The sequence below is a fragment of the Heptranchias perlo genome, chromosome 14 (assembly GCF_035084215.1).
Source record: "Heptranchias perlo isolate sHepPer1 chromosome 14, sHepPer1.hap1, whole genome shotgun sequence".
Lineage (NCBI taxonomy): Eukaryota > Metazoa > Chordata > Chondrichthyes > Hexanchiformes > Hexanchidae > Heptranchias > Heptranchias perlo.
This window is the reverse complement of record NC_090338.1, coordinates 64546158-64571102: the sequence shown is the minus strand read 5'-3', so window position 1 is coordinate 64571102 and position 24945 is coordinate 64546158. Positions and strand designations below refer to the sequence as shown.

General features: G+C 45.8%; 1 protein-coding gene across 3 annotated transcripts in view; it reads right to left on the bottom strand.

Annotated features, from left to right (window-relative positions):
- Nucleotides 1–24945, bottom strand: part of LOC137332586 (regulator of G-protein signaling 14-like) — a 67344-nt gene that overhangs the window by 19629 nt on the left and 22770 nt on the right. For 2 of the 3 annotated variants that reach the window (XM_067996522.1, XM_067996519.1), the window contains 7 exons: nucleotides 19875–20044; nucleotides 15774–15866; nucleotides 9204–9347; nucleotides 7320–7499; nucleotides 6179–6320; nucleotides 4315–4430; nucleotides 704–895 (listed from right to left, as the gene is read on the bottom strand). In XM_067996522.1, coding sequence (XP_067852623.1) covers nucleotides 704–895; nucleotides 4315–4430; nucleotides 6179–6320; nucleotides 7320–7499; nucleotides 9204–9347; nucleotides 15774–15866; nucleotides 19875–20044 — 1037 coding nt within the window. The remainder of the gene's footprint in view (nucleotides 1–703; nucleotides 896–4314; nucleotides 4431–6178; nucleotides 6321–7319; nucleotides 7500–9203; nucleotides 9348–15773; nucleotides 15867–19874; nucleotides 20045–24945) is intronic. The other variant, XM_067996521.1, reaches the window with a different exon arrangement.

Sequence of the window (24945 nt, the reverse complement as noted above, 5' to 3'; positions counted from 1 at the left end):
AAACAAAGGTTGCAAAGCTTTCAAGACTGAGATCGAGGAGGTTTTGCTGGGTAAGGGTATTAAGGGATATGAAGCAAAAGTGGGTAAAAGGAGTTGAGGTACAGCTCAGCCATAATCTAACTGAATGATGGAACAGGCTCGAAGGGCTGAGTGACCTACTGCTGTTTCTATGTTAACTGATGCCAGCTAAAGGAGTAGTAGGTTGTCACAATTGACCTCAGTGCCCCTGGGCTGGGAGAGGAAAAATAAAAATCAGCTCCTGACTGCGCTTGTCCTACCTGAAGGGACGTGGTTCAGGAGACTTCTCTGTCACACTGGGAGTCTGGAGCTGGCACAGGGGATCCAGGAGCCTTTTAGGCTATGAAGGGATATGGAGAGAAGTTGCATAAATGGAGTTGAGGTACAGATCAGCCATGATCTAATAGAATGGTGGAACATGCTCGTGGGGCTGAGTGGCCTACTCCTGTACCAATGAATCGAGCCCAAGGCCTTCTGCACCGTATGGTGCAGGTATATGGAGTTAGATCACAGATCAGCCATGATTTTATCAAATGGCAGAGTGGACTTGAGGGACTGAATGGCCTAGTCCTGTTCCTATGTTTCTATGTATGGAGCCCACACCAGCTTTACCCAAGAGGCTATCGGGGAACTCAAATGGAAATTAAATATCCTGTACATGGTAAAGTGCCAAACACCAGCTTACCTTCTCGCTTCCAGCCAGATAGACACTCGTAGCAGCCAGAAGAATCCCATGTCTTTCACATACCCCAGACAGTAAGTCTCGGATGGTCAAGCCAGGTCGAACCATTGCTAAGGAGGCAGTTCTGTCGGGGAGGTAAATGCAGCAGTATTTCACTCTCTTCTCTTTTTCTGTCTCTGGGCTCGGTCTCTCACTCTGCAACCAAGAGCACAGATCATGGTTCACTCAGTACATCTGAATACAATTTTCTTTCTGGTCATGTGTGTGTGGAAACCCTTCACTGCAGTTGAAAGATCTACACCTATCTCTAGGTGCCCTCCCTATCTTAGTAACCTCCTCCAGCCCTACAAGCCTCCAACCCTGGACTCTCCAGCTCCCAATGTCAGGTCGACTCCCTCCAGGTTTCATCAGTGAGCCTGGTTGCTGGTCAATCATCAACAGTGCCATAGAGGACTGAAGTCCAGACAGGCCTTCAGATATCAGGTGAGCGAGTCTGCCACAGACTTGGCAGTGAGCAAACATCACATGTTTCCTTGGAGCCATCTCAACACCATAAAGACCCCATTCAGCTCCCAGCCTCCCTCTCCCCCCCAGGAGGATAGTCACTAGTCGGTTGTCAGACAACTGACGAGCATACGTTTGAGCCCCTACTGGATGGACAACAGGCACCAGGAGCTCCTCAGGATGAGCAGCACAAGTACATTGTCGTCATCCCTTTGACCATAGAGTGGGTGTACACCACTGAATGGTGGTTCCACCAGTTGGAGGTGCTGAACTTCAGCAGCAGATGCTTGCCTCCCCACAACCCCAATCAATGTAAGCACCGAGCCCAGTATACATGAGCACGAGTTCTCACACCCAGCCTCCAGGCAACACTTTCCAGCGGCTGTCGTCTCAAGTCTCAGAGTTTGCTCATCGGTCCTATGATGGACATCTGCCATCAACATGGTGGAAGGACCTATACCGAAGCTTTTGTCATCTCAGCTTGAGGTTGTAGACGCCTAATCCAATACCACAAACTAGCCTTACCTATCACCAACTGAACACAATCCACTGCATAACTTCACCACTATTTTCTTTCCCGTAAAAGATAAACCACAAGATCACAAGATAGATACAGATGAAGAAGGCCATTCAACCCATCTTAGCTCATCCATGTAAAAAATACCTACAGTCCTCCCAACACAGCGTCCAACTGGTTCCAATCAATTCTAAAGCTTATGCCTCCATTACCCAACCGGTCCATTGAAAGTGTTGACCGCTCGTTTTGTGTGAAGAAGGGCCTCCTGGAGAATATCACGATAAGAAAAAACACGGAGGGTCCAAAAGAAGTTCTTTTTCCCGATTGCTTGCTGTACACTATGACCCAGTCATGAGGGCAGGTCAGAGGGTCTGGTCCATCCCTGGACAACTTGCCCAAGTGGTCATTCTTCACATACAAGCCTGGATACTGAGCATCAATATGCTATTCAACTGTGGTAAGTAACATAGCTAAGGCCGATCTTGTCCTCGACTGAAACCCGTCTGTGTGTGACTTTCCAGCAGTGGTCACTGGATATCGATCAAGAAAATGTTCCCTCTTTGTGTCTGGAAATACTGAGGCCAATTGGAGCATCTCCAACAATGTCCCAGCTGAGATCAGCTACCTCGGCAGAGGCCAGGGATGTAATCTGGGGCCTTTCTGGTCTCTATAGCTCCATGACACATCAGCGGGAGATCTGTTTTCTGATGCTAAATAGTTGGAATAACTGTAAGGAACTCCAACTGCTTTCTGTAATGACGTCAACCTTTGATAAATAACTGAAGAAGTCTTTTACAGATTTGACATACTGGAAGAAATCTGGTCAATAACTAGATAATTAAATGTTATAAGCAACCATCACAGTTTTACAAATATTTGCTAATCATCCTTGCAAAACTGAGGTGAGCATTGAGATGAAAATCATACATAAAATGCAATATAAGTATCTAATTGGGATGCAGATAAGCTGGGTACAGGTAAGTCTCCGTAAGATTGGCCCATTTGGAACCAATTTCCCATGGATAGACCCACTCATGTAGCGGGAGGCCAAATCTCATCCCTGTGTTTTTCTTGGGCGACTGCTGCTGAGTCTCAGTCATTAAAATGCTGAGAGGCCGGAGAGTTTGTTGAGTCAGGGTAGTGTGTATAAAGTCGGCTGCAAGATTCAGCTCTGCAGGTCAGTAGGACAGCCATGTCTCGCAGTTGGGTATTCTGTTCTTCTTTGACTCAGCGATCTCGCAGGGCTAAGATTTCTCACATGGGCCACGTTGAGCGAGATTGCCAAGTTAATGCGAACTAGGTCCACTAGGGACTGGACTGAAATTGCTTAAACTCATTTCATGTAGGACACTAGAGCCACTAGACATAAAAGACTTTCATCCCACAATCCGGGCTAGATGTGAACCCAAGTCCCAGAAGTGAGAGGCCAATATCCAACTCCCCATACCACTCAGTCTACTGGTGCGATGAGTCTTGATTCTAAGGCAGTGAGGAGGGAAGGATGAGGAAGAATTTTTTGTATGATATTACACAGAATTTACAGCACAGAAACAGGCCATTCGGCCCAACAGGCCTATGCCGGTGTTTATGCTCCACACGAGCCTCCTCCCTCCCTACTTCATCTAACCCTATCAGCATATTCTTCTATTCCTGATTGACAGGCTGCTCTCCCATCCACTGAGACCAGCCTGTCAATTCAGGCCAGTCAGGTGGACAGCAAACCGACAAAAAAAAAGACGTCCTTACGTCAAAATCGTAAGGTGGTCTGGGAAACCCGTGCTTCCGAGATTCCTGTCTGAAATTTGACCTCCCCGCCCCCTTCCGGCTCGGGGTCAAAATCATGCCCATAGAATACAAAAGCAAGGAAGTCATGATGAACCTTTATAAAACACTGGTTCGACTGGAGTATTGTGTCCAGTTCTGGGCACCGCACTTCAGGAAAGATGTGAAGGCCTTAGAAAGGGTACAGAAAAGATTTACTAGAATGAGTCCAGGGATGAGGGACTTTAGTTACGTGGGTAGACTGGAGAAGCTCGGGTTGTTCTCCTTGGAATAGAGAAGTTTGAAAGGAGATTTAATAGAGGTATTCAAAATCTAGACAGAATAGATGGAAAGAAGCTGTTCGCGTTGGCGGAAGGGTCAAGAACCAGAGGACATAGATTTAAGGTGATAGGCAAAAGAACCAATGGTGACATGAGGAGAAACTTTTTTAACACAAAGAGTGGTTGGGGTCTGGAATGCACTGCCAGGGTGGGTGGGGGGCTGGTTTGTGGAGGCAGATTCAATCGTGGCTTTCAAAAGGGAACTGGATAAGTACTTGAAAGGAAAAAATTTGCAGGGCTACGGGGATAGGGCGGGGGAGCGGGATTAGCCGGATTGCTCTTGCATAGAGCTGGTGCGGACTCGATGGGCCAAATGGCCTCCTTCCGTAACCTTTCTACGATTCTTTCTATGATTCCTTTCTCTCCAATGTACTTATCTAGTTTCCCCTTAAAGGACATATCTAGACCTGTGAAGTCTAACATCTGCTGTAGATTTGTGAGGATTGAATGGTTAACCTCAATCACAGATCTTTCGTTTCCCTCTGTTATACCTCTGTTCTGGCTGTGAGCGAGCTGAGGAAACCCAGTTCCAGGCTGGCTGTGGAATACACAGACCCCTGCGACTCACGGCGAGACAGGGAGAGACCATTACTCTCTGAAAAATCTACTGGAAAAAAAAGAGAGAGAATTGTTAGTCACATTGTAAAATACTTTGATACGACCTGGATCGAGTTATAAAGAGCATGAATTAGCTTCCCTGATGGGTGAGTGGGTGAAGGCACCATCTAGTTGCATCGACCACAAGGTCACTGGCTCAATCTTTGGTGTGCACCAAATTAACTAATCTCATCCAAGGCAGCAGTTGGATGTGCTACAATTGGCTTCCAAATTACTCCCAGTGACTCCCTCCTGGAAAGCACTCTTGTAGGGAGGGAATGGGTAAGTACTTGATCAGTCTGGACTGTGATCCTCTCCACAGTCGAAAAGCCATCAACAGAGGCCACAGCTGAAGATTGGCCTTTTAGGTGAGGTACTGGAGCCCAGCTGAGACCTATGGAACTGCACTCCAGCATGTGTAGGTACTTCAGAGGATGAGGGGAAAAGGAAAGGACTTGTATTTATATAGTGCCTTTCATGACCTCAGGATGTCCCAAAGTGCTTTACAACCAATGAAGCACTTTTAATCACTGTTGTAATATAGGAAACATGGCAGTCAATTTGCGCACTGCAAGATTCCACAAACAGCAATGAGATACTGGTCAGATAATCTGTTTTATGACGTTGATTGAGGGATAAATATTGGCCAGGACACTGGGGAAAACTCCCTTGCTCTTCTTCAAATAGTGTGGTGGGATCTTTTACGTCCACCTGGGAGAGTAGACAGGGCCTCGGTTTAACCTCTCATCTAAAAGACGGTACCTCCGACAGTGCAGCGCTCCCTCAGTACTACACTGGAACGTCAGCCTGGATTATGTGTTCAAGTCTTGGGCTTGAACCCACGTCCTTCTGACTCAGTAGCAAAAGTGCTACCAACTGGGTCAAGGCTGACACATGAAGGGAGCAAAAAATGGATTAAAAAAAAGCCTGATTGTCACTATAAATATTTATAATATTCAGAATTTGAAATACACAAAGAAAAAAACAAATACATAAAAGCTGGGCTATTTCTCTCAGTTAAACAAATGCAATGGGGAGCTGTGTTCACAGCGGGTCAGGCAATGGGTGATAGCACAGTAGCTGTATCTCCTACCCGTGCAACCTTTCAGTGCAGTACTCCACCAGGATTGCAAATTGACCCTAATATCACTGATTGTCAAAAGGTAGCTTGCTGGGACTCCATGTTAAGGTAACCGACACTGCACAGTGTGGGACTCAACCGTCAGAACTAGAAGGATTCAAGCTCAGTGTCAGGTGGGAAGAGGATCAGGATAGGATGTCTTGCCTTACGTGGTTGAGTAGCCTGCCAATATTCAGTGTCAGGCTTACCTGGGTGGGGTACCGAGGGTGGGTGGTGCCTGTGGAACTGTAACCCAGCATAGAGCTACCATGTTCAGGAGAGGATGGGGGAGGTAGAAAGTTGGGGAGAAAACACGCACAGAAATCAGAATTAAATGGTCCTCTAACACGCCAGGTGTGAGAAGTCATCATTTTACTCTAAAACAGCAAGGCTTATTAACTGATGAGAAAATCCCATTGCACCCTATAGCAGCCCATTAAATTGTACTGTACCCCATTATAACTCAATACATCCCATTCAATTGCATTGCAACCCATTACATCATACTGCACCCCATTACAGACCATTGCGCACCTTTACATTGCATTGCAACCCATTGCGTTATATTGCACCCCATCACGTTCCATTTATTAAGTACAGTTTTTCATTAGTTTGAGCAGTACCAACTGGTGCCTAACCTCCCAAGGAGTCTCTTTTCTCTTTTCTCCGATTTAATTTGCTTGTACTTCTCCAGATCTGCTTTTCCACGTTTCCTCCTCTTCTATCATAGCTGTCCTGTGAAATACCGCTGAACGACTTTCCTGGCTTCAGTTTCGGCTTCTGTTACAGGACAGTAAGAGATGCATCACGACAGTTATCACTCTGCTCACTGAACTCATGCACTTGGAAGTGAAAGTAATCCAATGCCTATCAACATGTCTCTTCTGGGGTCAGTCGGATGTCTGGCACATGCAAAAGACTGTCTGTGCTTAAAAGACTCCAAACTAAACCACTGAGAGATCCCCATAAGGACATTCCATTTGCCTGATATAGAGTGCCCACTCTCTCCCTCTCTCTGCAGCGACACACCACACTCACCACAAAGCTAAGACATAGGCTGGCAAGAGCTGAGGCTTAGGCAAGTCTAACTGGGGCAGAATGGAATTTAACCTATTAAAGCCAACACTGGTATGTTGCAAAAGCTTGGCTTATGTTCCCTTGAGTTATAGAAGATTGAGGGGTGATCTGATTGAGGTGCTTAAAATGTTACAAGGATTCGTTAAGATAGATTCAGAGAAATTATTTCCTCTGATCAGGGAACCAAGAAGGAGGAGACATAATAAAATTAGAGCTAAGTCATTGAGGGGTGAAATCAGGTAGCATTTTTTCACACAAAGGGTAGTAGAAATCTGGAATTCTGTCCCCCAAAAGGCTGTGGATGCTGAGGGACAATTGAGCATTCAGGACTGAGACAGATAGATTTTTGTGAGGTAAGGGTATAAAGGGATATGGAGCTAAGGAGGGTAAATGGTCATGATCTAATTGAATCAGGCTCGAGGGACTGAATGGCCTACTCCTGTTCCTATGTAACTTTCCCACGGTTTGTCCAGTTAGGACTACTCTGCACATTAGGATATTGGCTTGCAGCGTTACCTGCAGCTGAGTGGGAAGAATGAAAGGCCTAGATCATCAATGAGCCAGGTTGGCTGGTCAATCATCAACAAGTGGGTGATGTGTTTTTCAGTGTTGCCAGCCAATTAAATAGGAGTACTAAAGAGGTCGCAAGTCAGGAGTCGTGTCGGATTCTGCATCATCCCATGTTAGGGGGCAGGAGCTTACCTTCTTGGAGCCAAAGGCGCTCACACTGTCCTGGTCATCTTTGTGTTCCAAGGCCGGGCTTCTTTGCTGGGGGTTATTACCAGGAAGAGGCCGACACTCGACCTCTGCTAGCACACACTGCTGGTAAAGTGGGGACTTCACAAAACGCGTGTAGCTGTCAAACTTCATCAGGTTAAAGATCTGCAGAGAGGGAAAATATAGTTCAGTGTGGTAAACCCAAAAATCTATTTGCATAAAAGTAGCATAAACTAGAATTTAGACTGAGTTTCAGTGCGAGAAATAAAAATCTAATTAACCATTAAAGAGATATTTTACTTTGGTGCAGCCCTCAGCCTCTGATTATCTGTCCAATGATGGAGAATCTTGCATTGGAAGTGTGCAATGTCCTTCTATATGTTCCTGGCAGGAATCGGGCCTGCTCCGCTCAGGATTTCCAGGTTTGGTTGAGGCCGACCCAGAGTCGGTCAACATAAAGGTAGGTTATTATGTTTTGATGCAGACCCAGAGACTGTCCCACTGTTGACAAGGCAAGAAACCCAATAATCATACTTATAAAATGGGCGAGCTGCCTAGTGGAGGCACGACAATGTTAATGAGGCCTGATTTCGAGCCAGCCTCGGGTATACTGTTTGGGGTGTGCGCTCTGTGTATGGACCCCATTTCAGGCATGAAAATGGGCCTAAAGGAATTTCTGCCTCTAGGTTTTAAGAACCTGAAGATTGCAGGAGTAAGCGAAGACACAGTGATAATAGTTATATTTGTGAGTTATTTCAACTGCAACCTCTTCCTTCCCCCAACAGAATACTGGGTAACTTCATTTTACCTACGGTGAGCCAATCCTTGGTCATCTCTTCTCTTCCAGGTGAACAGTCAGCATCTATCCCATCAAACTAGGTGGCAGCTGTGGCTCAGTGGGTAGCACTCTCACCTCTAAGTCAGAAGGTTGTGGGCTCAAGTCCTACTCTAGAGACTTGAGCACAAAATCTAGGCTAACACAGCAGTGCAGTACTGAGGGGGTGCTGTCTGTTAGATGAGATTTCTACCCTTTCATAAAAGATCCCATGGCACTATTTGAAGGGGAGTTCTCCCTGGTATCCTGGCCAACATTTATCCCTCAACCAATATCACTAAAAATCAGATTATCCTATTGCTGTTTGTGGGAGCTTGCTATCAGCAAATTGGCTGCCTCATTTCCTACATTACACTTCAAAAGTGCTTCATTGGTTGTGAAGCATTTCGGGATGTCCTGAGGTTATGAAAGGCACTATATTAATGCACGTTTCTTTCTAACTACCATCGGCCACCATATAAGAACAGGTATAGGCCATTCAGCTCCTTGATCCTGTTCCGCCATTCAGTGCGATCATGGCTGATCTGTACCCTAACTCCATTTACCTGCCTTGGTTCGGTAACCTTTAATACCCTTATCTAACAAATAGCTATCGATCTCAGTTTTGACATTTTCAATTGACCTCCAGCCTCAACAGCTTTTTTGGGGAAGCAGTTCCAAATTTCCACTACCCTTTGTGTGAAGAAGTGCTTCCTGACATCATCCCTGAACGGCCCAGCTCTAATTTTAAGGTTATGCCTCCTTGTTCTGGACTCCCCCACCACAGGAAATAGTTTCTCTCTATTGACCCTATCAAATCCTTTAATCATCTTAAACACCTCAACTAGTTCAGCCCTTAATCTTTTATACTCAAGGGGATACAAGCCTAGTCTATGCAACCTGTCCTCATAATTTAACCCTTTTAGCCTCTGTATCATCCTGATGAATCGATGCTGCATCCCTTCCAAGGCCAATATATCCTTCCTGAGGTGCGGTGCCCAGAACTGAATGCAGTAACCATTAAGAGGGGTTAATCGAGTACTGGCAGTGCGTACCTGGAGCTGTTGTGCTTTGAACATATCCGACGTGGGGGCGTTGAGAACGTCCTCCTCCAGCTGTGCCTGTCTGTCGATGTTGATGGGGCTGAGGGAGCTGCTGGATAGGTACGTGCTGTAGATCTCGCCAGCAATCTGTGAGAGCTTAACGCAGGGACAAAGAGAGATGGGTCGAAGCAGCACTGCTCTTGTAATGGTGGCAGCTACACCCGAGTAATCAGGGGGATATATCGAAAAATACTATTAATAAACAGTACTGATATTGTAATTGAAAATCAGGAGATGGCAGACTTGCTAAATACTTTGTGTCGGTCTTCACAGTAGACGATGAAGATACGAAGATGAAGATACCAGAGGTACGAGGAAAATTAAAAATAAATCAAGGGGAGGAACTTACTAGGTTTAATATAAATTTTAAAAATGGCAATGGAGAAAATAATGAGACTGAAGATAGACAAATCTCGAGGACCTGATGGTTTCCACCCCAGAGAATTAAAAGAGGTAGGTGAGGACATTGTAGATGCTCTAGTCATGATCTTCCAAAGCTCTCTTGACTTGGGAATTTCCCCTTGGACTGGAAAATTGCCAATGTCACTCCATTATTTAAGAAGGGTAGGAGAGATAAACAAGGAAATAATAGGCCTGTTAATCTGTCTGTTGTGGGAAAGTTATTAGAACCTGTTATTAGGGTCAGAGTGACTGAACACTTGCATGAATATGAACTAATCAGAGAGCCAGCAAGGATTTGGAAAAGATAAGGTCATGTCCAACGAACCTAGTTGAATTTTTTGAAGATGTAAGTAATGTAATAGGTAAGGGAGTGTCTATGGATGTTATTTATATGGATTTCCAGGAGGCATTCAATAAGGTTCCACAAAAGAGACTTAACAAAAATGTAAGCACATGGAATTGGAAGCAACCTATTGACATGGGTAGGAAATTAGTTAGGAGGTAGGAGACAGAGTGTAGGGAGTAGGGATAATGGCCCCGATATTAGTGGGGGGGGTGGCATGGCAGCGGTGGGGGGGGGGGGTGTGATTGGGCGCATGGGTAACCCGCCCAATAAAATCCGTCCGTTCCCAACGCGATTGCAGGTAAATTAGAGCCACTTAACGTGGTTTGCGGGTTTGCCGTCCGAAAGCTGCGCAGTGGGTGGGCGGACTGCGCACCCGCATCACGGGCTGTTAGCTGGAGGAGCTCTATTTAAAGGGGCAGTCCTCCAATGGCTGCTCCTGGAGCAAAAACCCAAACAGCACAATGGAGCAGCCCAGGGGAAAGGCTGCTCCTAGATTTAGTGATGCCTCACTCCAGGTGCTACTGGAGGGGGTGAGGAGGAGGAGGGATGTGTTCCACCCGGCGGACGGGAGGAAATGGCCTGCCTCTGCCACCAAGAAGGCCTGGCTCAAGGTGGCAGAGGAGGTCACCAGCAGCAGTAACATCTCCCGCACCTGGATCCAGTGCAGGAAGCGCTTCAATGACCTAACTAGGTCAGCAAAAGTGAGTAAACTTACTCATTCTCCAACACTCTGTCTTCCACATCACTGCCCCCCACCCCCACAACTCATTCTGCACTGCCAACACTACTCCATCACATCACTCCTCACACCCACTCAAAGCTCATCCTCAACGTACCTGCACTTCCTCACCTCCCCATTAGTCATCCCACCACTACCACTCAACCCAATCCTCATACAATGTCATGGCTCTGTCTCATACTCGCCCTCTGATGCATCTCTTTCACGGTCAGCCTCACCCAAACCAATGCATTCATCGGTTGGCCACGTCACCATCACTCACGCGTCACTACTTTCTCCCCTTATAGAAGAAGAGAGCCCAGAATGCAAGGGAGAGGGCGAGGACTGGAGGGGGGTCCGCAACAGATAGTGGTTCTCACAGACGCAGAGCAGGAGGCGCTGGAGCTGAGCCGCACCCTCGAGTGCCTGTCCATCGGGGATACCGAGACTGGCACCTGACAAACGTCTGGTGACAGAACTTTAACATTCAGCACACACAATATGAATTGATGTTAACATGCCTCACCAGCTTCAGCACCTCAGTATGCTCATCGCAACATGACACATCTGTAATCATGCTTAATATTGCCTTCTGTTCTCTTACAGGACCTTCAGTGACCGCTGTGACGGCGGAGGGCGATTCCTCAGAGGACCTGCCGGCCTCTGACAGGACACCATTACATCTGAACGAGCCATCCACCAGCGCAGATACACACACCTTGGTGGGTCCCAGTCCACAGTTAGTTGGGGTCACACATGGTGAGTTACCATACACGTGAGCACGAGCAGACACTGGTTGCAGGGGCAGCCATGGGGAGTCCGTGTCGGTGGGAGCACTCCTCTCCAGGCTTTGCTCAACTGGACACAGATGCTGAACCCTGGGTGACATCCTTTAAAAGGAGAATGATTGAGGGGCAGCAGTGCATTTGTGAGGCGCTGGAATAGGTGCCACGCGCACTCTCCACAATCGCGCAGAGGATGGAGGAGTCCAACTCCTGCATGAGTGGAATGGCAGCACAGGTACGGGAGGGAATCCCTGAGATACTGTTGCAGGGACGTAAGGGCATCTCTGAGATAGTGTCGCGGATAAGTGCGGGAACGTCTGCAATGGAAGGAAGGCTGGCCTCCATGGAGCTTCAAGCACGGCTCACAAATGAGTCCATTCAAGCCCTGACAATGGCCCTTCGGACTCAGGGTGAACAATATTCTGCTACTTTAAACAGGCAGGCAGATACTCTGGCCTTGGCCTTACAAGGCTTCACACATGTCCTCCAAACTGTCGTCCAGCAAGGTGGTAGGAGTGATGTGGGCCTGGCCCAGGGGAGGGATGATGGCGAAAGGGGACATGGAAGTGGGGACGCCACTCAAAGCGCTCCCACATCTCACCCAATGCCCCCCTCTCAACCAGTACCCACAATGCTGCCTCCTCTCCAGATGGCCAAGTCTGCCCCTGCACAGGTGCATGTGGAGCAGTCTTTGGAGGGGCCCTGGCGATGTCCCCGGTGGCACCCTGGAATGATCCGGAGGTGAAGAAGTTGAGGGCAGTGGTGACTTTGACAGCGACAGGTAAGGAGATGCTGCTTGGCCCAGCCGCGAGAAGCTCGGCATAAAGGAGGCTGCAGATATCTGCGACTACCTGGCGACTGACTCTGAGCCTCCGTACACACTGCTCCTCAGAGAGGTCCAGGAAGCTGGGCCTCGGTCTGTAGACCCTGTGGCGAAGGTAGTGCCTCCTGCAACATCGCTCTCTGTGTTGTTGCCCTCCGTGCTCTTGTGCAGGTGCCTGTGGTGCAGCACTGTGTTGTGGAGCTCCACGTGGCGGAGGTGGACGCCGTGCCTGGCGAGGCTGGTGATGTTGCTCGTCCTCGGATGAAGTGGTGAATGCAGCTATGGTGCCCCCCCCCCCCCATCCTGACGGTGTGAGTTTGAGGGGGTCCGCAAAATAGGTAAATATATTTGCACAGCAGAGTTTTGGGTGGAAAGTAAGAATTTTGAGTGAAAACACAAAGGTGTTGCAGCCAAAACTTTGTCTGAAGTGACAGAGTGCCCTGCTGCAATAAATGAGGTTTTCTCCCCACCTGTCAAATTTGCATCTCCCACCGGCTGCTGGTTGAAACACGTCTGTTGCAACAGGGAATGTTTCCCACAGCACGGATCCTTCAAAATTGCACCCCTGCCAAAATGTCGAGTCAATCAAGTATTTCAAGTACTTCAACTATCTGACAAACTATGGAAATGATCATCCCGCCGGCTTTAATTGCCGGTGGGACTCCTGCATTCGGGAGGCATGCGCGCACCCGGATACGTCACTGGGGAACCCGGAAGTCATCGGGTCGGAGCCGGGCTCTGAACCCACTCCGGATTTTAGCGATTTTTGGAGCCACCCCCCAGCCCCCAACGCATCCGCTCCGTCAGCCGAAAATCAGCCCCAATGGATCTGCTCTCAAATTGGTAGGATGTGACTCGTGGTCTCCTGCAGGGGTTTGTACTGGGTCCTAAGCTTTTCACTATATTTATAAATGACTTAGATAGAGAGCCGAATATATAAGTTTGCTATGACACTAAGTTAGGTGACACAGCAAATAGTGTAGATGGGAGCAGAAAGTTTCAAAGGGACATCGGCAGATTAAGTGAGTGGGCAAAACTATGGCAGATGGAGTTTAATGTGGGGTAGTATGAGGTCATCCATTTTGGACCTAAGAAAGATAGATCAGAGTATTTTCCAAATGGCAAGGAGCTAGGAACTGTGTGGAGCAATGTGATTTAGGGGTCCATATACAGAAATCACTAAAACCTAGTGGACAGGTACAAAATATAATTGAAAAGGCTAATGGAATGTTGGCCTTTATCTCAAGAGGGCTGGAATACAAAGAGGTGGAAGTTATGTTGCATTTATATAAAGTTCTGGTTGGAACCCATTTAGAGTAATGCATTCAGTTCTGGGCACCGCACCTCAGGAAGGATATATTGGCCTTGGAGGGGGTGCAGCACAGGTTCACCAGAATGATACCTGGGCTAAAAGGGTTAAGTTACGAAGACAGGTTGCATAGACTAGGCTTGTATTCCCTTGAGTATAAAAGATTAAGGGGTGATTTAATTGAGGTGTTTAAGATGATTATAGGAGTTGATAGTGTAAATAGAGAGAAATTATTTCCTCTGGTGGGGAGTCCAGAACAAGGGAGCATAACCTTAAAATTAGAGCTAGGTCATTTCGGGATGATGTCAGGAGGCACTTCTTCCCACAAAGAGTAGTGGAAATCTGGAACTCTCTCCCCCAAAAAGCTGTTGAGGCTGGGGGGTCAATTGAAAATGTCAAAAGCTGAGATTGATAGATTTTTGTTAGGCAAAGGAATTAAGGGTTATGGAACAAAGGCAGGTCGATGGAGTTAAGATACAGATCAGCCCTGATCTAATTGAATGCCAGAATAGGCACAAGGAGTTGAATGGCCTACACTTATTGCTATATTCCTAACGTAGGCATTTTAAATCAACAGTACTGTATGTCAGTTAATTCTGTAGTGGGATGCACAGCGTTAGCTAAAGTTCTGACATTCACTGACACAAGACAGTACAGTTCACACTCCTGGGACTTGAGTACATGATCCAGGCCAATTCTCCACGGCAGTACTGAGGGAGTGCGGCACTGTCTGAGGTGCATCTTTCGGACGAGATGTTAAACCGAGGCCTTGTCTTCCCTCTCAGGTGGACGTAAAAGTTCCCACAACACTATTTCGAAGAAGAACAGGGGAGTTCTCCCCGGTGTCCTGGCCAATATTTATCCCTCAATCAACATCACTTAGAAACAGATTATCTGCTCATTAAATATTGCTGATCGAGGGACCTTGCTGTACACAAATTGGCTGCCACGTTTCCCACATGGCAACAGTGACTACACTTCAAAAAGTACTTATTTGGTTGTAAAAAGTTTTGGGACATCCTGAGGTATTGAAAGGCGCTATAGAAATGCAGGTCTTTCTTTTTCTTGTTCTTTTTAAGGTCCAAGGTTCAATCCCTTGATCTGTGTTGAGTTAGTTGATCTCAACCAAGGCACTGCAATTGGCCTCAGTATCTCTGGGTTAGAAAAGGGCCAGGAGATAGCGAATATCTGCGATATTACCTGCTGATAGAGGTATTCAAAATCATGAAGAGTCTGGACAGAGTGGATAGAGAGAAACTGTTCCCATTGGCGGAAGGGTCAAGAACCAGAGGACATAGATTTAAGGTGATTCGCAAAAGAACCAAAGGCGGCATGAGAAAAAGCTTTTTTACACAGCGAGTGGTTAGGATCTGGAATGCACTGCCTGAGAGGGTGGTGGAGGCAGATTCAATCATGGCCTTCAAAAGGGAATTGGATAAGTGCTTGAAGGGAAAAAATTTGCAGTGCTACGGGGATAGGGCAGGGGAGTGGGACTAGCTGGATTGCTCCTGCAGTGAGCTGGCACGGACTCGACAGACCGAATGGCCTCTTTCCATGCTGTAACCATTCTATAATTCTATGATTCTATGGGGTTTTCCTCGCCTCATGTCTGGTTCTTTGTTGTAGACTAAATTATAGAGATCGATTGTTATGATTAGTCAACAACTCCATTATCGTTGTATCACGCGACTACCAGGATGGTAGAAGGCGAACTCGATGGACCTTGGTCATTTCTCGTCCATCAATTCCTATATTAAACATGTTGCAGGGGCAACATACTGCAACTCCTTCCCTACCCTCCCCCTCCCAACCAGAGCTAGGCATTGCCGTAAATGGCCTCAGTACCCACCCAAAATATTTCAATGCCCCTGACCTGGAGGAGTGGCCTAGGGTCAGGGACAAGTGGCAGGTGGAAGTCCCACCCTGCTGAGGATCCCTTGACATTGAGGCAAATAGGAAATTGGGGGCCTCATTGTCCAGGCTCGGCCATGATGGGTGTTCACTTGGTGAGACTACTAGAGGGCAACCAGCATCCGCGGAACCTTAGCCTAGCCTCAGCTGGTGGCTTCTGGAGGAGAGGAGAAAGTTGGAGGCATACAAAAAAAGCATATGTAGGAAGTATAATCAGCCAACACTTACTTGATCCAAGTCATCTGCTGGAATCTGCTGAAAACGTTCACAAGCTTGCCAAAATAATATGTTTTCCGCACTGAATTCCTTCTTTAAAAACTCCTAAGGAAAGAGGAGACAACTGAGTCAGTGTAATAAGACTCAATTAACCCATTCCAATTTCAGAGATCAACCTCACCTACCTACCATATCCCTTGATCCTGTCCCTCTCCAGGAACATAACTGCTGCAGCTACTACAACAACAAATTGCATTTATATAACGCCTTTATTATAGAGAAACGTCCCAAGGTGCTTCACAGATGCATAAGCAAAAGAAAATGGACGCCGAGCCAGAAAGATGATGTTTGGAGGGGTGACCAAAATCTTGGTCAATGAGGTGGGTTTTAAGGAGTGCTTCATAGTCCTACACTGTGCAGAGACCAGAGGGGTAACTTTAACCCCCAAGAATGAGTGGGTTGGCGGCGGGTGAGAGTTGATAATAGTTGCTTTTTTGAGCCGCAAACTCAAAATTTTCGGACTTTGCGTTCCCAGTGGGAAGCCTGTACTTTTACACACCGACGTTAACCTGGAAGTGAAGCCGGATTGCAGTCGCGACCCAAAAAACAACTATTTTCAACTTCCACCCGCCCTCAACCCACCTGCTCTTGGGGGTTAAAATCACCCCCCAGGAGTGAAACAGGTTCATAGTTCTACACTGTACAGAAACCAGGAGTGAAACAGGTTCATAGTTCTACACTGTACAGAAACCAGGAGTGAAACAGGTTCATAGTTCTACACTGTACAGAGACCAGGAGTGAAACAGGTTCATAGTTCTACACTGTACAGAGACCAGGAGTGAAACAGGTTCATAGTTCTACACTGTACAGAGACCAGGAGTGAAACAGGTTCATAGTTCTACACTGTACAGAGACCAGGAGTGAAACAGGTTCATAGTTCTACACTGTACAGAGACCAGGAGTGAAACAGGTTCATAGTTCTACACTGTACAGAGACCAGGAGTGAAACAGGTTCATAGTTCTACACTGTACAGAGACCAGGAGTGAAACAGGTTCATAGTTCTACACTGTACAGAGACCAGGAGTGAAACAGGTTCATAGTTCTACACTGTACAGAGACCAGGAGTGAAACAGGTTCATAGTTCTACACTGTACAGAGACCAGAAGTGAAACAGGTTCATAGTTCTACACTGTACAGAGACCAGGAGTGAAACAGGTTCATAGTTCTACACTGTATAGAGACCAGAAGTGAAACAGGTTCATAGTTCTATACTGTACAGAGACCAGGAGTGACGCAGGTTCATAATGCTACACGGTACAGAGACCAGGAGTGATTCAGTTCTACACTGTAGAGTTAAGACATCACACCACAGGATGAGGCAAAAATCTATTGGATCTCACTCTCGGGCCTCCCTCATATGCTACCAGGCAATATTTTGGCCCACTTGCATGCCATTTGGCTGCCTGGTCAGGTACATTCAGAGAATTTCTGATTAAGTTGAGAAGTATTTCAAAACAATACCATTCCCAGAACAGAAGTAGTTTCCACAAAGTCACAAAATGCATTTCACCACTGAAAAAAAACATTTAACACCGTCATATGGCAATGACTGTCCACTGACTAGGTTCATTTTCTTCCAGGTTTGTGCAGATGCGGATTTATTGGCCGAATTTCCCTCCAATTTATAACAAACCTGTTCATAGAATTACACAGAGTCTACAGCACAAAAACAGGCCATTCGGCCCAACTAGTCCATGTTGGCATTTATGCTCCACACAAGCCTCCTCCCACCCCTCTTCATCCAACCCTTCATAACCTTCTATTCCTTTCTCCCTCATGTGTTTATCTAGCTTCCCCTTAAATGCATCTATGCTATTCACCTCAACTATTGTGAGTTCCACATTCTTACCATTCTCTGGGTAAAGAAGTTTCTCCTGAATTCCCTCTGGATTTATTAGCGACTATCTTATATTTATAACCCCTAGTTTTGGTCTCCTCCACAAGTGGAAACATCTTCTCTACGTCTACCTTATCAAACCCTTCATAATTTTAAAGTCAGCTTTTAGACACCCCTCAGCCTTCTCTTTTCTAGAGAAAAGAGCCCCAACCTGTTCAGCCTTTCCTGATAAGTATACCCTCTCCGTTCTGGTATCATCCTTCAAGAAAGTTAAAACCAAGAGACATCAGTGGAATAAACAGTGGAACAGTCACTGCCACATGACAGCACTGATGTTGCTGGGACAATTTCTGTGAACACTACGGTTAACCCTTCGAATACTTTTTAAGTTTCGTAATATGCACCACAATACCTCTGAATATTTCTGACACTACATAAAATAATCCAATATGCATAGCAGTACAGGTAGTGTTGTGGCTATATTACTTGACCTGTAATCTAGAGGCCAGGATTCATAATCCAGAGAAGGGGAGTTCAAATCCCACCACAACAGTTTGAGAATTTTAATTTTGTTTAAACAAAATATCATCTGGTAATGAAAAGGTGGGATCAGTAAAAGTGACCATGAAGCTGTTGTAAGTGCTTCACTGATGTCCTTTAGGGAAGGAAAGCTGCTGACCTTACCCAGTCTGGTCAGTCCCACACCAACATGGTTGACTCTTAGCTGCCTAGCAAGCCACTCAGCTGTATCAAAACTGCTGCCAATGGTTTGAGAAGAAGGCCCACTGCCATCTTTTCAGGGCAACTAGAGTTGGGCAATAAATGGCAGCCTTGCCAGCAGTGCCCACATTCCAAGAATGAATTAAAAGAAATGCCAGTAACTAGGGTCTCCAGAATAACAGCATTCCCCTCCTCCATCATTTAATGGTTACAGCACAGAAGGAGGCCATTCAGCCTATCGAGCCCGTGCCTGCTCTTTGTGAGAGCAATCCAATTAGTCCCACTCCTCCGCACTTTCCCCATAGCCCTGCAAACATTTTCCCATTCCTTTTTGAAAGCCACGATTGACTCTGCTTCTACCATCTTTCAAGCAGCGCAATCCAGATCATAACTACTCGCTGCGTAAAAAAGCTTTTCCTCATGTTGCCTTTGTTTCTTTTGCCAATCACCTTAAATCTGTGTCCTTTGGTTCTCAACCCTTCCGCCAACGGGAACAGTTTCTCTTTATTTACTTTATCTAAACCCGTCATGATTTTGAACAGTTCTCTCCTCTTAACCTTATCTGCTCTAAGGAGAACAACCCCAGCTTCTCCAGTCTATCCATGTTACTAAAGTCCCTCATCCCTGGAATCATTCTAGTAAATCTTTTCTGCACCCTCTCTAAGGCCTTCACATCTTTCCTAAAGTGCGGTGCCCAAAATTGGACACAATACTCCAGTTGTGGCCGAACCAGTGTTTTATAAAGGTTCAATGTAACTTCCTTGCTTTTGTACTCTATGCCTCTATTTATAAAGCCCGAGATCCCATATGCTTTTTGAACCACTTTTTCAACCTGTCCTGCCACTTTCAAAGATTTGTGCACATATAGCCCCAGGTTTCTCCAGCATCTTTAACACAGAAAAATTTCCCACGGCGCTATACAGAAGTATAAAGAAAAATGAACGCTGAACCAAAGAAGCAGAAATTAGGAGGGGTGACCGCAAGCTGGTCAAAAAGGTGGGCTTTAAGGAGAGTCTTAAAAGAGTTGAGGGAGATGGATTGGCAAAGATACGGAAGGGTTTAGGCAGGGAATTCCAGAGCATGTGGCCTAGGCGGCTGATCACTTGGCCACCAATGTTGGCGTGCTGGTGGGAAAGGTGCCTAAGAGGCCAGAGGCGGACGAAGGGGGTTGTAGGCCCTGCTAGAGGCAGCATGAGGGGACATGCGGGTTTGGCGGGGGGGACAGAGAGAGAGAGAGCGAGAAAGACACGGGGAGGTTTGGCTTATTGGGCAAGGGGGAAGAGGGGAACAGCAGCGACAGCTGAATGGATGGTCTCAATCTTGGTGATAAAAAAGTCCATGAGCTCCTCACATGGCTCTCCTTGTTGAAGAAGGGGGGAAGGAGAGTGGTTTCAGGAGATAGTTGGTAGTGGAGAAGAGGCCAGGGGTAAAGATAACCCCTGGTTTTGGCAGATGTTCCTTTGGTGCTGAATGGTGAAGTATGGGGAATACTTACTGTGAAATACTTCACACCAACAGGGTCCTGCAGAAGCCGTTCGAAGGACACTGCCCAGCTGGCCACTGATCTCTCAGCGTAGCACGCACTGCTCTGGACATTGGGCAGACTGGCATTGCTGTTTAGACTCTGGTCACTTCCACGGCCATCAGCCTCTGTGATGTTCAACTCTGTGGAGATTGGATCATATTAGTGTGTTTGGATATCAAAGCAGTAAGCTGAATAAAAAAAAGTCAATCATTAAACGGATATGGCACTGAATTTCTTTAGATAAAAGGATATGTTGGATACAGTATCTAACAGGTCTAGGAACATAGGAACAGGAGTAGGCTATTCAGCCCCTCGAATTCAATTAGATCATGGTTGATCTGTACCTCAATCCCATTCATCCGTTGATACCTTTATCCAACAAAAATATATTGATCTCAGTCTTGAACATTTCAATTGACCCCCAGCATCCACAGTCTTTACATGTTTATTCCAAGGCTACCCTGCAGAAAAAACAGGCAAAAAAATGGAAGGATGGGACAGGGCAGGTAGAAGAAGACAAGTTCCAGTAGTTGAGGGGTCATGGATGATTAAATGTCAGAGATTTGGAACACAGGGCAGGAGAAACTGCTTCACACAGAGAGTTGTGAGGCTGTGGAATTCACTTCCAGGGTTAGTGGTTGAGGCAGAAAAGATGTCATCATTCAAGATTAGATTGGAGAGGTGCGTGAAGGAAAAGAGGGTGAAGGGATAATGGAACAGGATAGCTAAATACAATAATTACTATATGCTTTCATGAAGGCTACACGCCAACACGGACTGGTTGGGCCAAATAGCCTGCTTCTGTGTTGTAACTTTGATGCATCTCATCCTTAGATCCTCACTGTGTTGATATCAAGACTCATTGCATCTCTCCTATTCTCACTCAATCTTTCCCAGTGCCTCAAAACTGCAGAACTCCTTACCTCCCTCAACCGAAAGACCTTTAAAACCCAAGTTTGATGTTTCATCTTCCATCATACTCTTTCCAGCTTTGGCAGCTTCCTGCTCCATGAAGCATGGCCAAACTCATTTCAGACTATCATTGTATTATAGTAGGTACAGCACAGGAGGAGGCCATTCGGCCTATCGTGCCTGTGCCGGCTCCATGAAAGAGCTATCCAATTAGTCCCTTGCTCTTTCCCCATAGCCCTGTGATTTTTTTTTCCATTACCCAATTCCCTTTTTGAAAGTTACTATTGAATTTGGCTCCACTATCCTTTCAGGCAGTGCATTCCAGATCACTACAGATCGCTGTGCAAAAAAGCACGTAATTTCATGGAGACATTTATTATCAACAGAAGCTAAAATAATTATGCCTTGCACTTATTGCAAAATCTATTTGTTACTGTAACAAGGGACTCACACCTACATCTGAATAACTAAGATTTCAATGGGTTCAGCTAGACAAGATGGGGGGGTGGTGGTGGGGAGAGAGATATGGTGGTCTCTGTACAGCACTGCCAGGCCCTGTGTTCCTCAGCAGCTGCATGCAGCTGCTCCTATTGAGCCAGCTTCTCCAATTGGGTAGGTTCAGCTCATTTAAATATTTCTGCATGCTCCTAACACTTAACGTATAATAGGTTGAAATCACCACGAGGGTCAGGGGTCACCTTAACAAGTACCAGCAGCTATTAAAGGGCTGTTGCCTGACATTAAATTGCCACCAGTTTGTTTTTTTTTCAAATCGTAGAAACCCTTGGGGCATAATGGCCTTATTTAAAGACTGACCTTCGCAGGCTGAACTTGCAGAGGTGTATCACAAATGGTGCTCCCACCCAGGAGTCAAACTGAATGTTTATTTAAGACAGTCGTGTGAATGTAAATGAGCCTGAACATTTGCATCATGGGGAGGACAACCTAATTTAAATGGAAGCTGGGGCATTAATGAACCCAACACGTGGGAGAATTCACTGGTCCTGAGCACCACAGGCACTTCAAGGCACATTACAGCATGCTAGGTGAATGAAGTTTAGTCCTCAGGCTTAAGCGCCAAATTTAATTGGAGAGATAGCACACACTGCGCCTCCATACTATGGGCGCCGAGCATTGCATTATTGGCCCCATAGAAATAGAGGGGAGTCTGTTTGGATCAAACCAAGAACTTGCATGTCATGAATCCAAAGTTAGGCCCCTTGTACTAATGAGGAGGCAGTGCAGGAGCCTCACTGTTCCCCACAGTAAGGCATTTTTCTCAGGTGCCTACCTCACGTTACCAGTCCTACGCACCAGCTCATTTAGATGTCATGACAATTACATCTGAAGGGTCGTTTCTCCATTGTCTCAATACAGTCCCCAGTGGATCTGGGTCCAGTGCACAAAACTGCCTCAATGTGGCACAAATTGGCATGAAATTGGCAATTTCACTCAGAGGGGCACCAGGCTGCTTGGTGTGGGAGATGGAAAAATATCGCACTGATGTCGTTAGGGCAGGGTAGAAAGAGTTGTGTTTGACTAGGGACAAGGTGTCAGCCTTAGCTTGGTAGTAGCATTCTCTCCTATGAATCAGAAGGTCATGGGTTCAAGCCCCACTGTCGGATGAGAAGTTAAACTGAGGACTCGTCTGCCCTCTCAGGTGGATGTTCATGATCTCATGGCACTATTTCGAAGAACAACAGGGATCCTGGCCAACGTTTATCAATCAGCCAACTCTACTAAAATAGTTTAATTGGTCATTTATCTCATTGCTGTTTCTGAGACCTTGCCGTACTAAAATTGGTGGCCATGTTTCCTACATTACAAGAGCAACCACACTTCAAAAGTACTTAATTGTCTGTAAAGTGTTTGGGACATCCTGGAGATCATAAAAGGCACAATATAAACGCAAGCTCCTTCTTCCAGTGTTTGCTGCTGACACTCGCTCCCCCAAAAATGGAACGTATCCCATTCACCAGCACTAACACCCGTCACCTTAATGAGTACACGACTCAGAGGAAAAGGTGGTAAATGTCTCCAGTTTCATTTCCTGAGCTCTTGCCTTGAGTTACTGTCCGAAACCATTATGCATGACTCTGCAATGAGGTGTCCAAGATAAAAAACTGATACATCTTACTTCAGGTTTCTCTTCATGTTTTTGGTCTTCACTACCCTTGTCATTTCCCACCACTCACCCACCCTTCCCTGTTTTGTATATTTGCTGAAATTCCCACTTTCAGATTATGAGTGCGCTGAGGCATGCCAGAACAGGAACTACTCTCAACAACGTGGCACAGCCACAATCAGGAAGAAATCAAACTTTATATCAATCCGGTGCCTTGTCACAATTGGAACAGGAAGTAAAGAGGCTGGACACTCAGTAAGGAGTAAAATCCAAATTCAATAAAGACAGAGAGCTTTAATAGGTAGTTATGTTGCAGACTGAGCACAAGACACTATCAAAAGCTTTCAGCTGCCGAGGCCCTAAGTGCTGGAATTTCCTCCCTACACCATTTTGCTCTCTCTACCTCTGTTCTCCTCCTTTAAGACACTCCTTAAAACCTACCCCATTGACCAAGCTTCTGGTCACCTGTCCTAAGATCTCTTTACATGGCTTGGTGTCAAATTTTGTCTGGTTCTCTTTGAATGGAGGGACTGAATGGCCTTCCCAGTGGGAAGCGCCTTGGCACGTTTTGTTAATTGTTATGTTTTGACTGGAAGCAAAGTGCCTGAAGCACCTTTGATCACCAGTCCCATAATATACCTTCCAATATGATTTTCACTTAAGGCAAAAGCTCATGCAAGATGGATACAGATGAGGAAGGCCATTCAGTCCCTCCATTCAAAAAGAACCAGAGTCCCATCAATACACGTCCAACTATCAAACTCTACTCATTAGCTCTAGCACTAGAACTTGCAAACGTTACTGAATTTCATGAGTTTGTGCGATTCTATGAAAACAGCACTGGAGAAAGAAACACAATGGTGTTAAATTTGTCTATCCTTCGGTTATCTTGTTTGGTTGAAATTCCTCTGTTGACTGTTTCAACAAAGTTGTTGATCATTTTAACTCAGTAAAAATGGTGAATACAAGAAATGTTACGAAAGCACATTACAAACTAGAGCAGTTTCTTCCACAAGAGCTCCATTTTATTTGAATTTGATAGTTTTATGGCAGTGAAAAGATTTTAAATCTGTTTGAATTTAGAAGTTACATCTGTAACATATTAAAAATCTTATGTCAACATGAATTTCCTGTCTACAAAATCTAACTTCCTGTTCTGACATTTTTTTATTCCACTTTTTCCATTATAAAATCCCATATTGATATTTATAATTGCCAATGTAAACTTGTCATGCTGTAATTACATCATCCCCACCAGTGGTGGTCCTACAGCAACTCTGTTTTGCATCTCCAAACTCTGCAGCCTAGACTCCAGATATACTCAAACAGCCATAAGTTTTGCTTTATAACTATAAATACTTTCAAAATCAAAGTACCAAAGAATAAAAGAGGCAGTGGCAGCATGGATATGAAATTGGCTAAGTAACAGGAAACAGAGACTAGTGGTGAATGGTTTTTTTTTGGACAGGAGGGAGGTGTACAGTGGTGTTCCCCAGGCTCAGTGCTGGACCACTGCTTTTTTTGATATATATCAATGACTTGGACTTTAGAGTGCAGGGCACAATTCCAAAATTTGCAGATGACACAAAATTTGGAAGGGTAATAAACAGTGAGAAGGATAGTGATAGACTTCAAGAGGGCATAGACAGGCTGGTGGAATGGACGGTAATGTGGCAGATGAAATTTAACACAGAGAAGTTCGAAGTGATACATTTTGGTAGGAAGAACATGGAGAGGCAATATAAACTAGAGGGCATAATTCTAAAAGGGGTACAGGAACAGAGAGACCTGGGAGTATATATACACAGATCGTTGAAGGTGGCAGGACAGGTTGAGAAAGCGGTTAAGAAAGCATATGGGATCCTGGGCTTTATAAATAGAGACATAGAATACAAAAGCAAGGAGGTTATGATGAACCTTTATAAAACACTGGTTCGGCCACAACTGGAGTATTGTGTCCAGTTCTGGGCACTGCACTTTAGGAAGGATGTGAAGGCCTTAGAG